This window comes from Globicephala melas, chromosome 19 (genome assembly GCF_963455315.2).
Source record: "Globicephala melas chromosome 19, mGloMel1.2, whole genome shotgun sequence".
Classification (NCBI taxonomy): domain Eukaryota; kingdom Metazoa; phylum Chordata; class Mammalia; order Artiodactyla; family Delphinidae; genus Globicephala; species Globicephala melas.
Window position 1 is genome coordinate 15,588,374 of NC_083332.1, and position 25,696 is coordinate 15,614,069.

The 25,696-nt window shown below is 45.2% G+C and overlaps 2 protein-coding genes across 5 annotated transcripts in view; one reads left to right on the forward strand and one right to left on the reverse strand.

Moving 5' to 3' along the window:
* Nucleotides 1-23,126, forward strand: part of TYROBP (transmembrane immune signaling adaptor TYROBP) — a 28,151-nt gene extending 5,025 nt beyond the window's left edge. For 2 of the 3 annotated variants that reach the window (XM_060288879.2, XM_030874814.3), the window contains 5 exons: nt 19,936-20,184; nt 20,566-20,592; nt 20,750-20,884; nt 21,062-21,108; nt 22,904-23,126. In XM_060288879.2, coding sequence (XP_060144862.1) covers nt 20,133-20,184; nt 20,566-20,592; nt 20,750-20,884; nt 21,062-21,108; nt 22,904-22,963 — 321 coding nt within the window. In that variant the 5' untranslated portion in view covers nt 19,936-20,132 and the 3' untranslated portion in view covers nt 22,964-23,126. The remainder of the gene's footprint in view (nt 1-19,935; nt 20,185-20,565; nt 20,593-20,749; nt 20,885-21,061; nt 21,109-22,903) is intronic. The other variant, XM_030874815.3, reaches the window with a different exon arrangement.
* A 257-nt stretch (nt 23,127-23,383) lies between these two features.
* On the reverse strand, nt 23,384-24,707 carry HCST (hematopoietic cell signal transducer). 2 transcript variants are annotated; one of them, XM_030874822.2, is made up of 4 exons: nt 24,614-24,656; nt 24,196-24,219; nt 23,650-23,781; nt 23,384-23,424 (listed from the first exon to the last, which is right to left on the reverse strand). In XM_030874822.2, the coding sequence occupies exons 1-4, from the start codon at nt 24,654-24,656 to the stop codon at nt 23,384-23,386; spliced, it is 240 nt and encodes a 79-aa protein (XP_030730682.1). The 2 variants fall into 2 exon arrangements, 1 of the variants encoding a protein (XP_030730682.1); XR_009560001.1 differs by lacking the exons at nt 23,384-23,424; nt 24,196-24,219 and adding an exon at nt 24,398-24,510 and having other exon boundaries at nt 23,494-23,781; nt 24,614-24,707.
* Nucleotides 24,708-25,696: the final 989 nt, after the last annotated feature.

Below are 25,696 nucleotides of genomic sequence, written 5' to 3' on the forward strand. Positions count from 1 at the left end.
ATCAAAAAAAATCTTGCTGTGATTTATGTCAGAGCGTTCTTCCTATATTTTCCTCTAAGAGTTTTATAGTGTCCGGCCTTACATTTAGGTCTCTAATCAATTTTGAGTTTATTTTTGTGTATGGTGTTAGGGAGTGTTCTAATTTCATTCTTTTACATGTAGCTGTCCAGTTTTCCCAGCACCACTTATTGAAGAGACTGTCTTTTCTCCATTGTATATCCTTGCCTCCCTTGTCATAGATTAGTTGACCATAGGGGCATGAGTTTCTATGCATGGTATCTCTGGGCTTTCTATCCTGTTCCATTGACCTGTATTTCTGTTTTGTGCCAGTACCATATTGTCTTGATTACTGTAGAGTGGTAGTATAGTCTGAAGTCAGGGAGTCTGATTCCTCCAGCTCCATTTTTTTCCCTCAAGACTGCTTTGGCTATTCGGGGTCTTTTGTGTCTCCATAAAAATTTTAAGATTTTTTGTTCTAGTTCCGTAAAAAATGCCAATGGTAATTTGATAGGGATTGCATTGAATCTGTAGATTGTTTTGGGTAGTATAGTCATTTTCACAGTATTGATTCTTCTGATCCAAGAACATGGTATATTTCTCCACCTGTCTGTGTCAACTTTGATTTCTTTCATCAGTGTCTTATAGTTTTCTGAGTACAGGTCTTTTACCTCCTTAGGTAGGTTTATTCCTAGGTATTTTATTCTTTTTGTTGCAATAGTGAATGGGATTGTTTCCTTAATTTCTCTTTCTGATCTTTCATTGTTAGTGTATAGGAATGTAAGAGATTTCTGTGCATTAATTTTGTATCCTGCAACTTTACCAGATTCATTGGTTAGCTCTAGTAGTTTTCTGGTGGTATCTTTAGGATTCTCTATGTATAGTATCATGTCATCTGCAAACAGTGACAGTTTTACTTCTTTTCCAATTTGTATTCCTTTTATTTCTTTTTCTTCTCTGATTGCCGTGGCTAGGACTTCCAAAACTATGTTGAATAATAGTGGTGAGAGTGGACATCCTTGTCTTTTTCCTGATCTTAAAGGAAATGCTTTCATTTTTTCACCATTGAGAATGATGTTTGCTGTGGGTTTGTCGTATATGGTCTTTATTATGTTGAGGTAGGTTCCTTCTGTGCCCACTTTCTGGAGAGTTTTTATCATAAATACGTGTTGAATTTTGTCAAAAGCTTTTTCTGCATCTATTGAGATGATCATATGATTTTTATTTTCAGTTTGTTAATATGGTGTATCACATTGATTGATTTGCATATATTGAAGAATCCTTGCATCCCTGGGATAAATCCCACTTGATCATGGTGTATGATCCTTTTAATGTGTTGTTGGATTCTGTTTGCTAGTATTTTGTTGAGGATTTTTGCATCTGATATTGGTCTGTAATTTTTTTTTTGTAGTATCTTTGTCTGGTTTTGGTATCAGGGTGATGGTGGCCTCATAGAATGAGTTTGGGAGTGTTCCTTCCTCTGCAATTTTTGGGAAGAATTTGAGAAGGATGGGTGTTAGCTCTTCTCTAAATGTTTGATAGAATTCATCTGTGAAGCCATCTGGTCCTGGACTTTTGTTTGTTGGAAGATTTTTAATCACAGTTTCAATTTTGTTACTTGTGATTGGTCTGTTCATATTTTCTATTTCTTCCTGCTTCAGTCTTGGAAGGTTATACCTTTCTAAGAATTTGTCCATTTCTTCCAGGTTGTCCATTTTATTGGCATAGAGTTGCTTGTAGTAGTCTCTTAGGATGCTTTGTATTTCTGCAGTGTCATTGTAACTTCTCCTTTTTCATTTCTAATTTTATTAATTTGAGTCCTCTCCCTCTTTTTCTTGATGAGTCTGGTTAATGGTTTATCAATTTTGTTTATCTTCTCAAAGAACCAGCTTTTAGTTTTATTGATCTTTGCTATTGTTTTCTTTGTTTCTATTTCATTTATTTTGCTCTGATCTTTATGATTTCTTTCCTTCAACTAACTTTGGGTTTTGTTTGTTCTTCTTTCTTTAGTTCCTTTAGGTGTAAGGTTAGATTGTTTATTTGAGATTTTTCTTGTTTCTTGAGGTAGGCTTGTATTGCTATAAACTTCCCTCTTAGAACTGCTTTTCCTGCATCCCATAGGTTTTGGATTGTCGTGTTTTCATTGTAATTTGTCTCTAGGTATTTTTTGATTTCCTCTTTGATTTCTTCAGTGATCTCTTGGTTATTTAGTAACATATTGTTTAGCCTCCATGTGTTTGTGTTTTTTACATTTTTTTCCCTGTAATTGATTTCTAATCTCATAGTGTTGTCGTTGGAAAAGATGCTTGATATGATTTCCATTTTCTTAAATTTACCGAGGCTTGATTTGTGACACAAGATGTGATCTATCCTGGAGAATGTTCCGTGCGCACTTGAGAAGTGTAACCTGCTGTTTTTGGATGGAATGTCCTATAAATGTCAATTAAATCTATCTGGTTTATTTTGTCATTTAAAGCTTGTGTTTCCTTATTAATTTTCTGTCTGGATGATCTGTCCATTGGTGTAAGTGAGGTGTTAAAGTCCTCCACTATTATTGTGCTACTGTCGATTTCCTCTTTTATAGCTGTTAGCAGTTGCCTTATGTATTGAGGTGCTCTTATGTTGGGTGCATATATATTTATAATTGTTATATCTTCTTCTTGGATTGATACCTTGATCATTATGTAGTGTCCTTCCTTGTCTCTTGTAACATTCTTTATTTTAAAGTCTATTTTATCTGATATGAGTATTGCTACTCCAGCTTTCTTTTGATTTCCATTTGCATGGAATATCTTTTTCCATTCTCTCACTTTCAATCTGTGTGTGTCCCTAGGTCTGAAGGGGGTCTCTTGTAGACAGAATATATATGGGTCTTGTTTTTGTATCCATTCAGTGAGCCTGTGTCTTTTGGTTGGAGCATTTAATCCATTCACGTTTAAGGTAATTATCAATACATATGTTCCTATTACCAATTTTTTAATTGTTATAGGTTTGTTTTTGTAGGTCCTTTTCTTCTCTTGTGTTTCCCACTTAGAGAAGTTCCTTTAGCATTTGTTGTAGAGCTGGTTTGGTGGTGCTGAATTCTCTTAGCTTTTGCTTGTCTGTAAAGCTTTTGATTTCTCCATCAAATCTGAATGAGGTCCTTACCGGGTAAAGTAATCTTGGTTGTAGGTTCTTCCCTTTCATCACTTTACATATATTGTGCCACTCCCTTCTGGCTTGTAGAGTTTCTGCTGAGAAATCAGCTGTTAACTTGTGGGAGTTCCCTTGTATGTTATTTGTTGTTTTCCCCTGTTGCTTTCAATAATTTTTCTTTGTCTTTAATTTTTGTCAATTTGATTACTGTGTGTCTCGGGGTGTTTCTCCTTGGGTTTATCCTGCCTGGGACTCTCTGTGCTTCCTGGACTTGGGTGGCTATTTCCTTTCCCATGTTAGGGAAGTTTTCAACTATAATCTCTTCAAATATTTTCTCGGGTCCTTTCTCTCTCTCTTCTCCTTCTGGGACCCCTATAATGTGAATGTTGTTGCATTTAATGTTGTCCCAGAGGTCTCTTAGGCGGTCTTCATTTCTTTTCGTTCTTTTTTTTTTATTCTGTTCCATGGCAGTGAATTCCACCATTCTGTCTTCTAGGTCACTTATCTGTTCTTCTGCCTCAGTTATTCTGCTATTGACTCCTTCTAATGTATTTTTCATTTCAGTTATTGTATTGTTCATCTCTGTTTGTTTGCTCTTTAATTCTTCTAGGTGTTTGTTCTTTAATTCTTCTAGGTCTTTGTTAAACATTTCTTGCATCTTCTTGATCTTTGCCTCCATTCTTTTTCTGAGGTCCTTGATCATCTTCACTATCATTATTCTGAATTCTTTTTCTGGAAGGTTGCCTATCTCCACTTTATTTAGTTGTTTTTCTGGGGTTTTATCTTGTTCCTTCATCCGGTAAAAAGTCCTCTGTCTTTTCATTTTGTCTATCTTTCTGTGAATGTGGTTTTCCTTCCACAGTCTGCAGAACTGTAGTTCTTCTTGCTTCTGCTGTCTGCCCTCTTAAACTCAGGTAATTCTGATACCCAGTTGCTGATTGGGAATCACTATTCTTCAAGATGAATGCTAACTTTCTTACAGTGGCATTCAGGGCTCCCATCTTTCCACATTATACAGACCCTGATTTGGCTCCAACCTCATCTCTCTGCCTCTGGACTTTAGGGATTCACCAAGACAATCTCTAAGTGGTTTCTCGCCTGTGAACCTTAGTACATGCTCTTCCATTTAACTGATTGTGCTCTCATTTTTAATACACATGTCTGGGGTTACCTCCATCGGAAGCCACTTCCTTTCTCAGACTGGGAGAGGTACCTGCCTCAGGGCCCAGCAATGGCTTGGGCCCCTACATTCACTGCATTTCAGGAGCCTGTGTCTGTGTGGCCTGCCATTGCACCTGCTTTCTGCCTGACCCTTGTGAATGGCTAATAAGCAGCCGTTTAATGGATTGTGGAAGTCAGTTATGCTGAAATTCCCAAAGAGATATACCTCCCTATTCACACTCATATAATCCTCTCCCCTTGAATCTGCCTTGGACATGTGACTTGCTTTAACCAATAGAACATGACAGAAGTCACCCCCAGCCAGTTCCTGGCTAAGCCTTAGGATTGTCAGATTTTGCTTCTGTGTACTCAGGAGCTCTGAGCTCCTTGTTGGGGAGACCACATGGAAAGGCCATGTGGAGACCTAAGGAAGCCAGGTAACAGCGAGAATCGATGCCCCTCATACATGACCCCAGTTCAGCTGTTCTAGTTATCCCTTAGCCATTCGAACTTTTTCCAAAGCACCAGACACGCAAATGAAGAAGCTCTCTTGGATGTTCTTTTTTTTCTTGGATGTTCTAACCAGAGCTGACATCATGTGGAACAGAGACAAACCATCTCTGCATCTATTCAAAATCTTGAAACACAGGACAGTGAACAAATAATAACATGGTTGCTGTTTTAAGCCATTAGTTGTAGGGAATTTTGTTATGCAGCAATGGCTACCTGATACACACTGAGTAAACTATTTCCTATTCCTCTGTACACTCACTGCCCAGATCAGGGCTGGCATATTGTATGCATTCATTTATTTGCTCACTCATTCACTGATTCATTCACTAATTTATTCTTTCACCAGATATTTATTGAGATCCTGCCATGTGCCAAGCTCTGTTCTAGGTGCTGTGGATACACTGGTGAAAAGACAGGCAAAATCATGGAATTCATATAATATAAAGTGTGATTTCAGTGTAAGAGCAATCATCCTGGGTAATGTACCAGAATGATTGGCCAAAGACAGAGTAAAGAAAGCAAGAATGTATTATAGAACAGAAACATAATGTCATACCAGCTGGGTTTATGTCTCAGCCATTTGGGGGAAAATATCAATTTGGAGCCTCATCTTGCATGATAAATGAAAATAAATTCCAGATGGACTAGAGGAAAATGTGGGAAGAAAATTACACAATAAAAATCTTGAAAAAAAAATCTTGAAGATGAAATAAATATTTAATAACCTCTGGGTTGGAAAAGACTTTCTGAACTTTAAGAGAATAAATCACAGGGACTTCCCTGGCGGTCCGGTGGTTAAGACTCCGTGTTTCCACTGCAGCGGTCATGGGTTCGATCCCTGGTGATCCCTGGTTGGGGAACTAAGATCCCGTATGCCGTGCTGCACAGCCAAAAATAAATAAATAAATAAAAATTTAAAAATTCTGTTAAAAAAAGAACAAATTACAAAGGAAAGGATTGATGGGTTTGACTGTATAAAAAGTTAAATATCCCATATGTTCAAAAAGGGCATGACGGGGCTTCCCTGGTGGCGCAGTGATTGAGAGTCCGCCTGCCGATGCAGGGGACACGGGTTCGTGCCCCGGTCCGGGAGGATCCCACATGCTGCAGAGCGGCTGGGCCCGTGAGCCATGGCCGCTGAGCCTGCGCGTCTGGAGCCTGTGCTCCGCAACGGGAGAGGCCACAACAGTGAGAGGCCCGCATACCGCAAAAAAAAAAAAAAAAAAAAAAAAAAGGGCATGACTAAAATTGAAGTTAAATAAATAGTAGAGAAAAATATTTGCAACAGGTATGATAGAAAAGTGGTTAATGTAATAAAGATATTAATAAATTAATGTGGAATTAACAGGAAAAGCCAATACCCAAAAGAAAGATGAGTAATTAATATGAAAAGACAATTCAAAGAAGAAATACAAATAGCCAAAAAAGATGAAAGGCAAGTTTATCCCCAGTAATATTCAAATAACTTGCCACTTGAAATACTGAGATGCATCCCTTTGTCTGTTAAATCAGCAAGGATGTTTGAAATGTGGTTCCCTTTGGTGAGGAGAGTTCAGGGAAATGGAAGACCCTGTTCACATTCACTATGATTGGGATGTGAATGGGAGTGACCCTTCCAGAGAAGGATTGGGCAGCCTGAGTCCAAAACCTGAGAATGTGCATATCTGTTAATTCACCATTCACCCTGCTAGGAACTTAGCCACTGGAAAGAATCCGGCAAGTGGAAAAGATTTCACTACAAGGATTTTTATAACACCATTTTTAAAATAATAGCGAAACGAACAAAAACTAATTGGAAATAATTTGACTGTGTCCTACTAGCATTTGACAAAGATCCATGGGATGTTAATTGGTGTTTGAGAATAAAGACTCCTTGATAAAATAAATGTGGGAAATGCTGGCTTGAAAGAAGTTAGGTGAGCTGCAGGAATTTTCCTCAACATGCTAGAGTCCATGATAACTGTATGAGGGTACCTCCTAGGCATTTTTTTCCTGAATGTATTTACTTATTTCTGACTTCATTTTCAGTTCTTTAGCAGTTGTTGGCAACTATCATGCCATTTCTTCTCTCTCATTCTATTGGCCACCTCACGGCCCAAGACCTACTCAGATTCAAGGGGTGGGGTAATAGACTCCACCCTTTGATGGAAGATGCTGTGAAGTCAGACGGCAAAGGATAAGGAGCCAGGGAGGGCTGAAAAATTGGAGCCATTTTTGCAGTTGACCAGAGCCCTTTCTTTTCTTTTCTTTTCTTTTTTTTTTTTTTTGCGGTACGCGGGCCTCTCACTGTTGTGGCCTCTCCCGTTGCAGAGCACAGGCTCCGGACGCGCAGGCTCAGCGGCCATGGCTCAGACGGGCCCAGCCGCTCCGCGGCATGTGGGATCTTCCCAGACCGGGGCACGAACCCGTGTCCCCTGCATTGGCAGGCGGACTCTCAACCACTGCGCCACCAGGGAAGCCCTAGAGCCCTTTCTTCATGTGTATAAGGCAAGGTAAATTACTAGCAATTGTAACCAAAGAATCCCCAAATCTCAGTGGCTTGATGCAACTTATCTTCTTTCACAGGGTTGTGTGATACAGCAGGTGGGGTAGCTCTGCTCCTCAGAGCCACTTAGGGACCCAGGCTCCTCCCACCTGGCACCTCTGGGCTCCTTTAGCTTCCCTGCACCTGCACTTAGTCCTCTCCATTGGTGAATGTTAAAAGAGGTGAGGATCCTAAGTGGGAGGTTTGGGGGATCACACCTGGAAGTCAGACAGCATCTGCCCACTTGCTCATTGGCTCACATACCTGCTTATAAGGGAGGATGGGAAATGTGGTCCAGCTGTGTGCAAAGGGGCAAGGGGGGCAGTTTTAGTGAGCAATTAGTCTCTGCTACATATTTGGGAACATGCTGTATCTGAACACAGAGAAGGGTTATCTTGTTTATTTATTTGTTTTCTTGTGTATCACCTGTCTTCTTCCACTAGGATGTAAGCTGCAGGAAGGCAGTTTTATTCACCGTTGCATACCCATCACCCATCCAGGGGCCCAGTGAGCACTCAACAAATATGTGATGGAATAAATGGATGAATGCATGAGTGGATGAAAAATTCAGTAACTTCACAGGACACAATATTATGAACCAATTAAGAATGATACTTCTTTTTTTTTAAGAGACTTTAAAAAATTTAATTAATTAATTAATTTATTTATTTTTGGCTGCGTTGGGCCTTCATTGCTGCCCGCGGGATTTCTCTAGCTGCGGTGAGCAGGGGCTACTCTTCGTTGCGGTGCGCAGGCTTCTCATTGCAGTGGCTTCTCTTATTGCAGATCATGGGCTCTAGGAGTGCGGGATTCATTAGTTGTGGCACACGGGCTCAGTAGTTGTGGCTCGTGGACCCTAAAGTACAGGTCCAGTTGTGTGGTGCACAGGCTTAGTTGCTCTGTGGCATGTGGGATCTTCCCAGACCAGGGCTCGAACCCGTGTCGCCTGCATTGGCAAGTGGATTCTTAACCACTGCGCCACCAGGGAAGTCCCAAGACTGATACTTCTAAGGAAATGCTCACATATAATGAGCATTTAGGTAGGGTCTATGTTAGGTAGGACATGAATCCGTAACAGAACTCAATATAACTACAGCTTAAACAAAGGAGAACTTTAATTCTCTCTCACCAGTAGACCAAGCATAAGCAGTCCAGGGCTTCATGGTGTCAGTATGGAGGCTTTATGGCATCAGAGATGCAGGCTGCTTTGACCTATGGCTCTCCCATCCCTAGGGGAGCGTCCCGGCCTGAGTGGTCCAAGGTGGCTCCCACCACATCCATGCTCCAGGCAGTGGGAAGGGGAAAAGGGAAATGGAGACTCAGCCCACCACTCTTTCTAAGCATAGGTGGACAGAGAAATAAAATCTTAGCTTTGGTGTCTAATTTATTCTGAGGGTCATCTCTTTGGTTTCTTCCCAGGGCAAATAGCGAGGGTAACAGTGAGGTCACGTCATGAATGAGCAGTCAAAGGGAATATAGCTGCTTGTTTCAGGTTAATACAAGTTGGTTGCAAAAATGGGCAGAATGCAAATTTGCATATATGATATGGTCAGAAATATATAAAAATATACCCAGTAAAATGACAGGATGGAAATATAACAAAATATTGTAATGAGGTTGTCTCTCAGATGTAGGTGAAGTTTCTTTTTCTTTTTGTATTTTGCTGTGTTTTTCAAAATTTTCACAACGAGCAAGCATTATTAGATCTTTTAAATTTTATTTATTGTGACATATAGAACACCTATCAAAAGAGCCCACAGAACCCCCAAACAAAAAGCAAATGCACTGCATAATGAATCATTGAGTGAACACTCAACCATCTACCGCCACAGAAAAAAAAGAGGTCATCAGTGCAGTCTAGAAAATGTTTTGTCCTTTTTTATTCGTAAAGCTTCCTCTTCTCTGACAGGTTACCACCATTTTGATTTGATAGAATCCCTTCCTTGCTTTTCTTAATAGTTTTTCTCCCTACCTGTGCTTCCTAAACACTGTAGTCTAATCTGGACTATTTTTAAACTTTATGCAAATGAGGACCATATTGCATGTACTCTTTTGTATATGGCTTTTTTTTCTTTCACTTAACATTCTGTTTGTGAGATAAATCCATGTTGTAGCAAGTATTAGTATCTACTGTATTTATTCTATGGATCCAGGATAATTATTATCATTATTGTGTGAATGGGCTACAATATACGTACCCATTCTCCTGTGATGGGCATATGTGTTGGTTCCCCTGAAGGGCTTTGCAAATAGCGCAGCTGTGAAGAGGTTTACACAGGTGTCCTGGTGTCCATCCACTAGTCTCCCCAGGATACAGGTAGAGGGGCAGAAGTTCTGAGTCACTGGGAAAAACAATGCCATACTGTTTCCAAAGTGGTTAAACCACTTCCACTCACTCCCGCAGCAGCTTTACAATAAGTCTTGATATCAGGTAGGGTGAGAGACCTCTCATCTTGTTCTTGTCTAAGAGTATCTTTGTTATAATCGGCTCTTTGTATTTCAGTGTAAAATTTAGGCTCCATCTGCAAGTTCCACAGGAAAAAGCTTTTAGAGTCTAGATTATGAATGGATTGAATATATAGGTAAATTCAGGGGAAACTGCTATCCAAATCCAGTAACGTGGTATATCAAACCATTTATCTAGATTTTTTTAAAAGTTTTTCACAGAGTTTCCCTGTACAGGCTTTTCATATAGTTTGTTAGATTTATTACTAGCTACTTGGCCATTTATGCTAATGTAAAGTGTTACTTTTTTCCACCTTTGTTTGGTTTATGGCTGGTATATAGCAATAAAATTGATTTTTGTAGGTTGATTTTATATCCAGTTACCTCACTAAATTCTGTTATGAATTCTAATAAATTAGTCTATAGAGTCTTCTGAATTTTCTTTAGCCAGAATCATATACTCTATTAATAATGGTGGCAATAACCTTTTATTTATTTTCCTGCTTTACTTCAGAGTTAAGGTCTCCAGGACAAAATTGAACAGAAGTGATGACAACAGGCATCTTTCTTTGTCTTATTCCAAACTTAGAAGGAAAACATTTTTTTTTAGATTTTTTTTTGATGTGGACCATTTTTTAAGTCTTTATTGAATTTGTTACAATGTGGCTTCTGTTTTATGTTTTGGTTTCTCGGTCCTGAGGCATATGGGGTCTTAGCTCCCTGACCAGGGATCAAACACACACACCCTTCATTGGAAGGCAAAGTCTTAACCACTGGACAACCAGGGAAGTCCCAGAAGGAAAACTTTTAATATTTAACCATTAAATGTTTTAATACTTAACCATAAGTGATGCTAGCTGTCGGTTTTGGTAGTGCTATTCATCAAATTTTTATAAAACTTTTTTATTGGAGTATATTTTATTTAAAATGCTCTATTAGTTTCAGGTGTACAGCCAAGTAAATCAGTTATACATATTTGTGTATCCACTCTGTTTTAGATTCTTTTCTCATATAGGTCATTACAGAGTACTGAGTAGAGTTCCCTGTGCTATACAGTAGGTCCTTATTAGTTGTCTATTTTATATATAGTTATTCATCAAATATTTAAATTCACTTCTATTCCTAGTTTTCTGAAAGAATGTTGAATTTCATCAAAAACTTTTGGCATCTGTTGAGGTAATCATATGCTTCCCCCCTTAACCTGTTAATGTGCTGGTTTACATTGATTTTCTAATATTCAACCAATCTTGCTTTCTTACTATAATTCTAACTTGGTCATGATCTATTCAAATATTGCCTCTACCCCATTCTTCTATGACTACAATGAAATAAGTTAGAAATTCTCTTTCATCCTATCTTTTGTATTTCTCTTTTTTGTATTCGAATACCGAAAAAAAAAACCTCTCTCACTTTTTATAATTTCCAGTTTCCTGATAAAAACTTCAAACTTGTGTTTTGTTTTCTTGAAAATTCGTGTAGCTATAGCATAGTGAAGGGGGTATAAGGATAAACTGTAAGTTCACATGAAAGTTAGGTGACTCCGGGCTCATTCTTACCTTGAGTGTGATGGCCTTCAGGTCTCAGCTTAAAATGAAGAGCTGAGGTTCAGACTCTCCAGTCTGGGTGGATCTGGGCCTTTACTTTTGCTCCTCTAATCTCAGACTGTCTTCTGAGTTGGAAAATGCCTTTGGGACAAATGAAGGCATTTGGCCCAAAGGCATTTGAGTTTTGAACTCCTCTCTTGTTTTATTCTGAGTTTTCAGTACTGTTTCCTTAGCCTCTTACTAGTGCTTTGCTGCTTTTAGTAAATTTTTTTTCCCATAGACTTCATCCTGCATTTTTATCTGTTCTCCAATGGAGGGTGGTTTCTGATTTCTTTAGAACACCACTCCTGGCAGAAGAAGTCCTGTATTTTTTTCTTCTGCAAAATTGAATTTATTTGTTTGTTGTGTTTTCTGATATTGAAATATCTTTTCCCCCCAATTACATAGATTAAAAATACTCCCCATAAAAAAAATCAAATTTTTAAAAGTAAGAAAATATAGGGCTTCCCTGGTGGCGCAGTGGTTAAGAATCCACCTACCAATGCAGGGGACATGGGTTCGAGCCCTGGTTCGGGAAGATCCCACATGCCGCAGAGCAACTAAGCCCGTGCGCCACAACTACTGATTCTGCGTTCTAGAACCTGTGAGCCACAACTACTGAGCCCGCGTGCCACAACTACTGAAGCCCGCATGCCTAGAGCCCACACTCCGCAACAATAAGAAGCCCGCGCACTGCAACAAAGAGTAGCCCCCACTCGCCGCAACTAGAGAAAGCCCATGCACAGCAACAAAGACCCAACACAGCCAAAAATAAAAACAAATAAATTAATTTAAAAAAATAAATAATCTAAATCCCACTGCCCAGAGATACCACAGTTGGCATTCACTTGACTACACATTCATACTTCTTTCTACGCAGATATACACAATTTTACTTATATCATTTTATGTAAATGGCATCATGTTATACCCACATTGTTCTCATAGAGTTCCTTCACTTTTTTTTTAGATTTTTTTTTGATGTGGACCATTTTTAAAGTCTTTATTGAATTTGTTACAATATTGCTTTTGTTTTATGTTTTGGTTTTTTGGCCACGAGGCATGTGAGATCTTAGCTCCCAGATCAGGGATCGAACGCGCACCCACTGCGTTGGAAGGCTAAGTCTTAGCCACTGGATCACGAGGGATGTCCCAGTTCCTTTCCTTTCAACCCTGTTTTGTGATTACCCTCCCCCATCTCCTATCCTGATCCAGGTCACCAGTATTACCAGCGTTAGCGGCCCAGGTGTATCCTTACATAGTTTACTCCACCATCACTCAAATATGCAAACATGTATACATATATTTATAAGGGATTCTTTTTGGTCACTGTTTGGAATCGCACTAGATTCACTTCTCTGCATCTTGCTTTTCTCAGTTAAAATCCCTTCAAATCAGCTTGTAGAGTTCTAATTCATTTGTAATGACTGCGTTTATGATATGGGTAAAACACAGTTGATAAATCTATCAAGTATTGCTTTAATTATATTTAAAAGGCCTTCATTTTATGAATAAAACTTGGCCGTTGTGGTCTAAGATGGGTGCCCACTGCCAGTGTCAGGGCCACACTCCAGCCAAGAGGAAGGGCAGAGACGGGCAGGGCACACTTTTGCCTTCAGAAACACAACCGGGCCACTTCCCTGGCGGTCCAGTGGTTAAGATTCCGTGCTCCCAATGCAAGGGGCACGGGTTCAATTCCTGGTTGGGGAACTAAGATCTCGAATGCCACACAACGTGGCCAAAAAACAAACCGAAAACAAAACAAACAAACAAAAAGACAGAAGTTGCCCATTTTGTTTCTTCCCACATTCCATTGGCCAGAAGACAGTTACAAGGCCTCACCTGGCTCCAAAGAGACTGAGAAACATAGTCTTGGCCAGGGGACCAGATGCCCAATTCCAAATGCTATTTCAATAGAAGAAGGGGAGAAAACAATGTTTGCTGATCACTAGAATTCAGGCTCACTCACCTTCTAGCCAAACAGTGCTTGCTAGCACTTTCCCTTACGCCAGAGTGGGAAACATCTGGGTAGTCATCCACGGATAGGAAATAACTGATAGGAAATAAAGAGATTGTGAAACCTCTTTACCAGTTTCTTTGGTGCTTACAGCTGTCATTTCATTAAAAACAAAAACAATTTTTTTTATTCAGGTAGAATTTACATAGAGTAAAAATCACCCTTTTTAGTGTATTTTTCTGTGGGTTTGAAGAATGCATACAACCATGTAATTGTCACCACGATGAAAATATAGAATTCTATCACTCCCGGATCTCCCTTTGTGGTCAACCTCTCCCTCTACTTCCAGCCCTTGGCAGGCACTGATCTGATTTCTGTCCCTATAGTTTACCTTTTCCAGAATGTCATATGAATGGAATCGTGTATGTAGACTTTTGAGTCCGGCTTCTTTCACTTAACATCATGCATTTCAGATGTGTCTGTGCTGTTGTGTGTATTAGTAGCTTATTCCCTTTAATTGCCGAATAGTATTCCATCGTATGGAAGTATCACAGTTTGTTTATCCATTCATCTGTTGACGAACACTTGGGTTGTTTCTAGTTTTGGGCAATTATGACGAAAGCCACTATTGATATGGCATACTGGTTTTTATGTGCACTTAAGTTTTCACTTCTCTGGGGTAAAAACCTAGGAATGAGGGCTTCCCTGGTGGTGCAGTGGTTAAGAATCTGCCTGCCAACGCAGGGGACACGGGTTCGAGCCCTGGTCCGGGAAGATCCCACATGCCATGGAGCAACTAAGCCCGTGCGCTGAGCTGAGCCTGCACTCTAGAGCCCGTGAGCCACAACTACTGAGCCTACTTGCTACAGCTACTGAAGCCCGCGCACCTAGAGCCCATGCTCTGTAACAAGAGAAACCACCGCAATGAGAAGCCAGCGCACTGCAACAAAGAGTAGCCCCCATTCACCACAACTAGAGAAAGCCCGCGCACAGCAAGAAGACCCAGTGCAGCCACAAACATAACAAAACAAAACAAAAAACCACCTAGGAATGAGATTGTTGGGTCATATGGTAAGAATATGTTTAACCTTATAAGAAACAGCCGAACTGTTTTCTAAAGGGTCTGTACTATTTTGCCCTCCCATCGGCAATGTATAAGAGTTCTAGCTGTTCACATCTTTGGCAGCTCTAGATATTGTCAGTGTTGTTGTTGTTGTTTGCCATTCTAATAGATGTGTAGTGGTATCTCATTGTGGTTTTCCATTTTATTTTGACCAAAGAATCAAACTATTATCTTATCTAGGAAGGGTAAGGCAGGCCAGATGGATTGGTTCCCTTGGTATTTTGGACAATTCTCATGCTTTCTATCCAGAGGTCCAGGGCTTTCTGAACATCAGCTCTACATTTTGGGAATTTCCTACCTTATGAATTTGGCCTCCCCAGTCTAGAATTCAGAGACCACTTTCCCACCCTTTCTTGCAGCTGTGGTGTGGGAATGTTTTCCATACTCTGCCAACCAAATACACCCATGTTTGAAAATTGTTTTTTTAATTTGGAAAATTTTGAAAAGACAGAAAAGTAGACAGAAAAGTATGAGGAGTCCTCAATAATCTATCTACTCCCAACAACCGGCCAACCATGGCCCATCCTTTACCACTCATTCCCCTCTTCTGTCTTGTTATGTAGCAAATCCCAAACATCATATTTCATCTGCAAGTATTTTGGTACTCACATCATGATTCGATTTGAAAGAGAGTGAGAAGGAGGCAACCTGTAAAATCGATTCTGATGTGAACATCAGAAGTCTTAGCAGAAAATTCTGTGTGGGCATTAGGATTTGTGTAGCCCCGGGAGTGCTTCTCTGGCCCTCCTAGAGATTCAGCGGTTTCCTTAACATCATTGAACACACCTCCTTTTCTGTTGCCTTGGTTTCTATGGTATGTAACGAAGAACCCTGACTGCTATGTTTGGGTCAAGTGTAACGTTGGTTTAATAACTGGTGCCAGGGGGTGGGCATGGATAATTCCTACTTTCAAATTGTGGAAGCAGCAAGTCTTTTGAGAAAGGGGTAGGGATAAGAGATGTCATGGGCACCCATTGTACTGATGACCCGGTGCCCCTCTTTCCTTCTGGAAATTAAACTCCCTTTGTCTTAGTGTAGGTTCCCCCAGAAGCAGACGCTGAAAGAGGATTCAAGTGCAAGCCATTTACTGGAAGTTCAGAGAACACCAACAGGGAGTGGGGAAGGGAGACAGGGAAGGATGAGCCAATGAAGGGTGTGTTATCTAGAGCAGTTGGAGCTTAATCTTGCTGGGGAATCCTGGAAGACTGTAGAACAGTCTAGAGTTGTTCATCCAAGTCTTGAGGGAGCTGGGGTATTTATCTACCAACTCCCGTCAGTTATTGGTAGAGAGCTGCTCCCAGGAGCATTAACTCCCTGGCCCTTTCCAGCTTGGGCGGAGTGGGTTGCAACAGCCAGAAAGAGCCCTCAAGAAGATAGCCACAGTGCAGGCACTCAGAAGCCAGGTTGTGTGCTTGGAAATGGTAAATGCTGAGGGAATATGGGTGAGACACCAACAGCATCCCCCCATGCTGCTTCTAGGGACTGTTCCTCCCTCCTGCTCCATTTCAGTGTCCTCATGCATCCTGCCATTTTCTTACAGATTTCACCCCTCACCCCAGTTTTGAGGTGGGCAGATTATTTGTGTTGAGCCAATCTTTGCCCTTTCCCAGAATATATATCTATATCTATATTATATATCCCTATCTATCTATCTATCTGTCTAACCAACCAGCGTTCTTGGACTCCTTAATCAATAGTAATTGATAAGAGGCCAGATGAGAAATTCAGGCAAGGCTCTACTGGGACTCGTGCTGCAGCACGAAGGAGCAAAAACAAGTAACAGTTCCCCTTGCTTGCTTCCTGAAGGGGAGTGAGCTGGTAACTTAAATTGGGTGAGGGTAGGGGTCGGTTCATGGGTCCGGGCCGGAGGGTTGGCTTAGGCGGTTGGCCAACCCACTTGGTGGTGCTGTGTGCAGGGACCACGTGCAGTATCCTGCTTTTGCTCCTGACACCTCAGAAGTGGTAGTTGGGTTTTTGATCTTTTTTGGTTTTTTTAATATTTATTTATTTATTTAGGCTGTGCTGGGTCTTAGTTGCAGCACGTGGACTTCTTAGTTGCAGCATGCATGTGGGATCTAGTTCGCTGACCAGGGATCGAACCCGGGACCCTGCACTGGGAGCGTGGCACGGAGTCCTACCCACTGGGCTACCAGGGAAGTCCCAGTCTTTTTTTTTTGCGGTACGCGGGCCTCTCACTGTTGTGGCCTCTCCCGTTGCGGAGCACAGGCTCCGGACACGCAGGCCCAGTGGCCATGGCTCACGGGCCCAGCCGCTCCGCGGTATGTGGGATCCTCCCGGACCGGGGCACGAACCCGTGTCCCCTGCATCGGCAGGCGGACTCTCAACCACTGTGCCACCAGGGAAGCCCGAGGAGCCATGTTTAATACAACCTGTTACCACTGGTGGTCATTAGGGCCAAGAGCCAAAGAATATTTATTGAGCATCTGCTATGTGTGCTGGCGACACAACGGTGAACAAGACAGAAAGATTCCTCTTCTTATGGAGTTTCCATTCTAGAGGAAGTGGCGGACCGTAGAAATAGGAATACGTAAGTCAGAGAATTTCAGGCATGACAAATACAGGAAGAAAATGAAATTGGTAGGAGGTGACTTGAGCAGTGGTGACCAGGAGAGGCCTCTGTGAGTGTGTAGCATTTGGGTTGACACCTGGAGGATGAGAAAGGGTCAATTATTCAAAGACTTCAGGAAAAGCATCACAGACAGGGGGAACAGCAGGTACAAAGGCCCTGAGGTGAGAATGAGCTTGACTTATTCAAGAAACAGCAAGAAGACCAGTGTAACTCAAGTAGGGGAAGTGAGGTGAAAAGAGGCCCGAGCGGAGGACACAGAGATGGGCAGGTCTTTATATGAACATATGTTTTTATTTCTCTCGGGTAAATGCCTTCTTTTGCAGAATTGCTGGATCTATGCATAGGTGACTATTTAACTTTATAAGAAACTATCAAACTCTTTTCCAAGGTTCTATTTTACATTTCCAATTGCTCCACGTCTCTGCTGACACTTGGTAGGGTCCGTGTTTTTAATTATTGTCATTCTAGGGACTTCCCTGGTGGTCCAGTGTTTGGGACTCCACACTCCCAAGGCAGGGGGCCCAGGTTTGATCCCTGATCAGGGACCTAGATCCTGCATGCCACAGCTGAGACCGGGTGAAGTCAAATAAATACTTAAAAAAAATTTTTTTTGTCATTTTAGTAGGTGTGTATTTCATTGTGGTTTTAGTTTGTATCTCCCTAATGACATGATGTTGAGTGTTTTTTCACATGTTATTCGGCCAGTCACATCTCTTGTTTTGTGACGTGTCTGTTCCAATCTTTCGGCCATTTAAAAAAGTGGGTTATTTGCCTCACTTTTCAGAAAGCTTCCTCTGGCTGGTGTGGGGAAGATGGACTGTAGGGGGCAAAAGTGGAAGCAGGGAGAGTGGGGAGGGACTGTAGCTCCCACAGAGGCAAGCTTGTCACAGACTCAGCACACAGCCTGCCTTCTGGGAAAGTCAGTTTTGACCTTCCCCAACTCTTGCGCTGCTGCCAGGAGAGACTGAGACACTTACAGATCTGGTGGCCAGGGGGGCAACCCTGCTTCCTGGAGTCTGGCTCTGGGAGGAGGATGCTGCCCTCCATCTCAGCCTGTTCCTTTTCCCGGTGGAATGGAGACCAGGGAGTGGAGACCAGCCCAGGCTGGCGTATCGGGGTCTGCACCAGTAAAGTTGTACCTGTCGCTAAAATATTGAAATACTTCACTTTGGGTTGGTAAAGAGCCTCTATCCCACGTCCCACAAATATCTACCACCACCCCAGTTGGCTCCCTTGGGACACCTCAGACTTCCCCACATCTCATCAAGCAAAGGGGAGCCCCAGGACTCTGATCGAGCCCTGTGGCCACATCTGTTCTGACTAGGCGCTGCCTGGGTGTGGGGCTGGTAGACTGGGGACAGCCTGGGCCTGGCTGGAGTTGGAAGAATCAGATCAGGAGGCCGAGGCTGAGAGGTCGAGGGAGGATTTTTCTCAAGGCGAGCCCAGAACTAAGACTTGAAGTAATAATAACAGTAACAGCAATGATGTTGATAAAGATTAACATTCATCGAGCATATACAGGGTGCCAGGAAGCCTGATTCTAACAGACCTCACAAAATCCTCACGAGAAACTGGATCATTGCAGCAGCCTGGCCCCCAGCTCCTGCCCCTGCCCCCCACAGTCTGCTCCCCACCCCCAGCCAGAGGGAGCCCTGGGAACACCCGAGTCATATCAAAGCCCCCCCGGCTCAGAGCTTCCTCTGGTCTCTGACTGCCCCCCCCGCCCCCCCCCCCCCCGGCTTGCTGGGCTTCAGCCACCTTGAGATGCCTGGTGCGCCAGTAGGGCCTGCAGGACCTACTCCCTCCAGACCTGGTGGTGGTGGTGGTGATGGTGGGGTGTTGATTCTTCTGCGGCGGAACTCGGCCAGGCCTGGGCAGCGGCGATGTTAGCAGCCAGTGCTGCCTGGGACTCGGCCCTGGCCCTCTTCCAGACTTGAATACTACGCCCCCGCAACAGGCCACTCAGCGTCTGTCCCATGACCAGCATCCAGTTTCCCCTTTTTTCTCCTGAGCCCGGCCCCCTGGGGAGCTGTGGGTGTTCCGCCTGGACAGGGGAGGGGGGCTTCCTGCTGCTGGCCCTAACCTCAGGTTCCTCCTTCCCCAGCCCCAGCTCATCTGCTGGGGCTAGAAGTCCTTGTCATCTCCTGGGTGGCCTCCGTCAGTGCTCGCTTCCAGCCACTTCCTCATTTGGTGGGAGCAGCCTAACCTGGCCCAGTGTTACCACGTTTCCCCCACCTGCCTCACCCCAAAGCCCCAGTCCTGCATCTGTGCTGTGTGCATCTGTGTCACTGCCTATTCCTCTCCCTCTTTCTCTGCCTTCCCGCTACTTTCTCCTTCCCTATCCTCCATCTTGGTTCTTTTTTCTTTCTAAGGGTCAAATATTTGTCTTTGGGTCCTGGGTTCCATTTCTGCCTTTATGTTCTGTGTCACCTTGGGCAAGTGTCTTTATCTTTCTGTAAAATGGGGATCAGAGCATCTCCCTCAGAAGAGTGTTCTTGGGGGTTAAATGCATGAACACTTGGGACGGGGTGCCTGCACGTCGTTAGTACCCGTATCCTGATGGCTCTCTTTTAATATCCTATGAACATCACATGGTTCTGATTGTCAAGTAATTATAACTGGTTCTTATAAAAAGCTGACAAGGGTCAGACCCTGTTCTAGAAATATTAATTCATTTGATTCCCCACAACAATAGTATAAAGTAGGTACTATTTTACTCCTCATTTTACAGATGAGGAAACTGAGGCCCAGAGAGGTTGAGTGACTTGTTCAAGATTGTCCAGCCAGGAAGAGGCAGAGATAGCTTCAAGCACAGTCAGCCACAGACCCTCCTGTTATAATGATGTCTGACCCCTGCCTAGGGATGGAGGTCGAGTTGACACATGTATCTTTTGCCCTTCGTTCCAGCCACTGGGGACTGCAGCATGGCCCTCTGGGGTGTCTGGGCCTGACTCTCTGGTGGTATCCGTCTCCGTTCCTCCTCCCCCATCATCCCCTCCTCCCTCCTGCCACCACCCACCTCAGACTTCCTCCTTTCCTTGGTTGGACACTACGTCACATCCCACCCGCCTTGGACTGTGGTGTCCAGCAGCGTCGCCTGCATCATGGGGGGCCTTGGACCTTCCAACAGGCTCCTGTCTCTCCTGACTGTGGGTGGTGAGTTGGGGGCTTCGGCAGCTCCTGGGCTCAGTTCTGGGCAGGAAAGGGAACAGGGCGGAAAGAGAGAACCAAAGGGTGGGGGATGATACCGGAGCAGATCCCTGGGGCTCAAAACCCTATGGGTCTCTCCCAGACCCTGTGCCCCACAAGATCTGGCCTCTGGGAGAAGCAGAGGGAGGGGATTCTGAGGGTGTTGCAACAGGACACGTCGATGTAGAAGTAACACAGTCCGGTGGCCGTGATGCCGGCCCGCAGGTCCCACCAGACGTGGCTCTCCACCCGCGCCTGCTGCCTGTTAGGACCCACCCTACGCAGCTTCTCTGCCCAACCCCCAGTCATAGTCACGTGTCTCAGTTTACCTTCTTTTTCTCTCCTCAGGTCTCAGCCTCGTTCAGGCCCACGCAGGTAGGCCTAGACCTTGCGATCCCCCTCCCTACCTCCCAAAGACCACCCCACCTCTGTCCCTTCCCCAGTCTCTCCACACCACCCCCTGATGACTGACACCACCTCCCAATTCCCAGCTCCCACTGGTCTCTGACTCCTGTGCCACTTACGTTCCCAGACTGCAGCTGCTCCTCGGTGAGCCCTGGCATGCTGGCGGGGATCGTGCTGGGGGACCTGGTGCTCACCCTCCTCATCGCCCTGGCCGTGTACTCCCTGGGTCGGCTGGTCCCTCGGGGGCGAGGGCCCACGGAGGGTGAGTGGAGCTGGCCAGGGATGGCCTGGGACCCTCTGAGGACTTCCGTGGCGGGGAGGGGTGAGCTCCCAAGTCACGTCCACCCAAAAGGAGGTGATGGAGGGGCGGCTTTTGCAACCAAATGGTCCCGATTCTCACCCCGTCTGTCTCTGAACTCTGCTGTTCCCCACCCCCAAGCAGTGACCCGGAAACAGCACATCACTGAGACAGAGTCGCCTTATCAGGTGAGGAAACCAGCTTTTCTTTCTCACACCTCACTCCTGCCCTGAGGGTGTCTTGTCCCAAATACCCCTCCCCCAGCCCCTGCAGAACCTAGGCCCTAAAGCCCACTTTCTCAGCAGCTCCTCAAACGCTTGAAGGCAAAACATCCAAAACTGCTTTCAATGATCCATCACCACCTTATGCTCAGCTTAAAATGCGTGCAGGGGAAATACAGGGGTAGTTTGTCTCAGCCAGAAGGCAGGCTCTCAATCGTTCTCCAAAAGCCCAGCCCAGGACAGGCTGATTTCTCAGAGAAGTCCTCATAAGGGCAGAGGATATAATTCAACCCTAGTTTGGTAACTCTAAAGAGAGGAGCTCTGAATTTGTGCGGGAGGGACCCTGCAGCCTTTGAGAAACTGACGAAAGCCAGAGACTCTTCAGAAAAATCCACACAAAAGATGCAAAATTGTGCATATAATCTAGAGGCGGTGCAAGTATCCTTGAAACCCTTCTTAAGAACCATAATGCAAACGTCATCTTTCCATCTCCCACCTCCTGTCCATGCCATTCTTAACCCTTTAGGGGGTCATGACCTCCTCTGAGAATCTAATGGAAGCCAAACAGACCCTCTCCAGAAAGATGAACTCCAGACTGGGCATTTGTATATGATTTCAGGGATTCTATCTGAGGCCTGCACCTTGGGGGCATAGAACCCCACCCCATCCCCATCGTGAACCCTGCTCTGTGAAATCTGTTTTACTTGTCTGCAGCCAACTTTGCTTTGCCTCACTTGTGGATAAAAAGTCTCTTTGTAAAGTATAAGAATCTCAAGTTCGGCTCTGTGAGGTCCAGAGGACTGAAGGGGCTTTCCAGTTACTGGGGGAGGTGGGGGACAGTGAAATTTTAGGGCAAAGTCCCAGTTTATTCATTCCTTTGGTGGAATTTGTTGAGGGCCGATATATGCTAGATGCTGGAAACACAGCAGCAGAGCTTACATCCTAGTTGGGGAGACAGACTTTTTTTAAAAATTAATTAATTAATTTTTATCTTTGGCTGCGTTGGGTCTTTGTTGCTGCGCGCAGGCTTTCTCTAGCTGCGATGAGCGGGGGCTACTCTTTTTTGCGGTGCGTGGACTTCTCATTGCGGTGGCTTCTCTTGTTGCAGAGCACGGGCTCTAGGCGTGCAGGCTTCAGTAGTTGTGGCACGTGGGCTCAGTAGTTGTGGCTCGCGGGCTCTAGAGCACAGACTCAGTAGTTGTGGCTCATGGGCTTAGTTGCTCCGTGGCATGTGGTATCTTCCTGGACCAGGGCTCGAACCCATGTCCCCTGCATTGGCAGGCGGATTCCTAACCACTGCGCCACCAGGGAAGTCCTGGGGAGACAGACTTGAAGCAGATTAACAAATAAGATCATTTGGGGAGGCAACGTGAAGGAATTAAAGTAGATTGATGTGACAGTGACTCGAGTGTGTGAGGAAGAAACTATAGATGGGGAAATCAAGAAATGCTTCTATGAAAAAGTGACGTGAGCTGAGACTTGAAGGGTGAGAAGGAACTACCCATGGGAATATCTAGGGGACCAATGTTTCAGGCAGAGTGAACAGCACACACAAAGGCCCCTCAGCTGGGGCATAACAATGAGGCAGAGGAGAAGGGGGAACATTGCAGGCACTTGAATAAAGTCCAGATCTCTTTCATGGCTACAAGGTTGAAGAAGCTGCCAGGGGCCTTGCAGGCCACTGGGAGAAGGCTAGATTTTATTTTCAGTTCATTTGGTGGACCCCCTTCACTGATGGTCCACACCCTGTCCATCCCTTTAGGAGCTCCAAGGCCAGAGGACAGATGTCTACAGCAGCCTCAACACACAGAGGCCATATTAAAAATGAGCCCAGACCAGGGCAGTCAGCAACCTGATGCCTGGATCCAGTCATTCCTGATGCCTGCCCAGCACTCTAGTCCTACTCCCACCAAGATACGGATCCACAGAGTGTCCACAATGAGACATCAGACCTCTCCCCACTACTGCCCCCAAATAAACATGGAGCACACAAACAATGTTGAGTTATTCCAGATCCCTGGGCTGACGGGATGGGGATATGCGGGGTTCTAGGTGGATCAAGGACCCAGAAACAGCTAAATGAGAGGGAGCCTTTGGGGAACCTGGGTTGTCTGAGAAAGAATTACAACAAGGAGTATTTCAATTGCTTTATTCCAGCCCAGAAGAGGGCTGGATTTCCTGTGCCGCCACACACAATCCAGGATGACAGGGTCAGAAGTCCTATGTCGCAGTTACTGGGGAGTCAGCCCCTGCCAGGCATGTTGATGCAGATTTTGCCATCTTCTGGGGGTGGGGGAGAGAAAGCACGAGGCCTGACCACCCACCTTCCACCCACATCTCCACTTCCTTGGGGACCCCCTGCCTCAGGGGTTTCCTCAGGAGTTCCCCTAAGCACCGCCCCCAGGGTTTCCCCAGAACCTCAAGGGCTTGCCCGGGGGCACCCGCCCTGGGGACCCCCTCCCTAGGGACACCATGCCTCTTCAGGCCCAGCTCTGTCCCTGCCCTCACCTTGGGTGGGCCTGCTGCGTGGGCGCACACACACAAACAACACCACCACGATTAGCAGTGACACGACCGCATCTGCAGCCACGAGGCCCGCCAGGAGTGGCAGGGAGAGGGGCCCACATCCAGAACAGGAACCTGAAGGGGTGGGAGCCAAGATAGAAGGCAGCTGAGGGGAGTTCCAGACACTTGGGCCTGGGCTTTGGGCATATGGGTCAGAGGAAGTCCCTTTGGAGGTGGGTGTCCCAGATTCCCTGGGGAATGAAAGGGGAGAGGGAGATCCAGAGAGAGGCTGGGAGGTGTCCCAGGGCTCCCAGGACTGTGCTCTGGGCATAGTAAGTACTCCTGAAGACAGGCTGGCAGACGGCCGAGGCCCTGGGCCTTCAGTTTGGTGATGAGGACGGTGAGATGGGGACCTAGAGAGGGCTGCAGATCCTCTGGGGGCTCTGATTCGGGGATGTGAGGTGAGATCCAGGACCCACAGGCCACACTTTAGGGATGGAAGCAGCACCTGAAGCGTGCTGCAAAGGGGACAGGGTGTTGATTTCTCACCTGGGGTCGTCTGAGCTGCAGCCACTGAGGAAGGAGAGGGGAGGTAGATCAGTGGGGAGGGGTGGTTCTCAAAACAGGGTGCAGGGAAAGGTGATGTCCTGAGAAGTAGCCTCCACTCGGGAGAGGTCAAATAAGAAAGAGGGGCCAAATGGGAGGGAAGCACCCAGAGACACGGAGGGAGACAGGAAGTCAGAAATCTCACCTCACGGGAAATCTCACCCAGCGGTGAGAAGGGGACGAACAGCAGCCATCCAAACTCAGCTTCCCTCCCCAAAGAACCAGGCCCAGAAGTCTCTCTCTGGAAGGGCAAGGGCACTGGGAGAAGGACCCATCCTCAGCACCCCTCCCTTCAGATGCCACCCCAAGCCACTCCTTTCACAAAGCTCTGCCTAACACCCCCCATAACCACTGGCTTCACCTGGGAGCAGAAGCAGGAACGGGATGTTGCCTGCAGGAACCATGATGGGCTGGGGGCTGGAAGAGGTCTGTCAAAGGGCTTTGGTCCAGAGAAGTCCTGAGGAACAATGGGGAGTAGAGAGGCAGCAATAGCGGATGTCACTCTGCTGGTGGCAAGGCCACCTGCTTCCTGTGTGTGTGTGGGAGGGGGAGAGGTGATGGATCTCTCTGACAGCCTTTAGGGACAAACTAGGGGGAGGGTCAGAGAGATCAGGGAGGCTGCTGTGATCGTCCAGGTGGGACGTGACAGGTGGACCAGGGTGTGGGCACTGGGGAGATCCTGGAAAGATTTTGAAGGTAGAGCCAACAAAACTTGCTGATGGAGTGGATATGAGTGTGCATGAGAGAGAGGGGTCCAGGATGACCAAAGCTTCTGGCCTAGGCAACTGAGAAGACAGAGCATCCTTTGACAGGATGGAGAAAGAGGGGAAGCAGGCTTAGGGGGGAGAGTGCCAAGGTTTGGGCAAACTGGGTTGGAAATGCCTGATAGATCACCCTGTGGAGAAGCTGAATGACCACAGCTGCCTCTTTGAGTTCAGGCGGTAAGTCTGGTCTGGAGATGTAAATTTGGGGATTGCTGGCTTATGGATGGTATTTAAAGCCATGAGACTGGATGAGATCATCAAGGAAGTGAGTACAGACAGAGGAGCAACACCACCTCCTCCCAACACCAAGAATGGGTGAAGAGGAGGAAACAGCCAGTAAAACGGAAGGAGCAGCAAGGGAGGGAGGAGAACCAGGAGAGCATAGAGTCTTGAGGGCAGGGGAGAAATATGATTTACATGGTCACCAAGATGGGAACTGAGAATGAGCCTCCCACTGGAATGTCAGTTGGCTTGAGGGTTGGGAATTCCTGCCTGCTTAGTTCACAGCTATACCACAGCACCCAGCAAAGTACCTCCCTTGCAGTAATTATTTTTAATGATGAATGAATAATGAGAACTGGCCTCTGAGAAAGGTGATGTGTGGAAGGGGGTAAATTTGAGTTCACCTATATCACTCTTACCTACAGACCTTTCTTCCCTCGAGACCAGGGAGTTCAGAA

Coding starts and splice junctions, on each gene's coding strand:
- HCST (XM_030874822.2), bottom strand. CDS start 24,656: ATGGTTCCTGCAGGCAACATCCCGTTCCTGCTTCTGCTCCCAG. Junction 24,220..24,613: donor GTTCCTGCTTCTGCTCCCAG/GTGAAGCCAGTG, acceptor CTCCTTCCTCAG/TGGCTGCAGCTCAGACGACC. Junction 23,425..23,649: donor ACGCAGCAGGCCCACCCAAG/GTGAGGGCAGGG, acceptor CCCCACCCCCAG/AAGATGGCAAAATCTGCATC.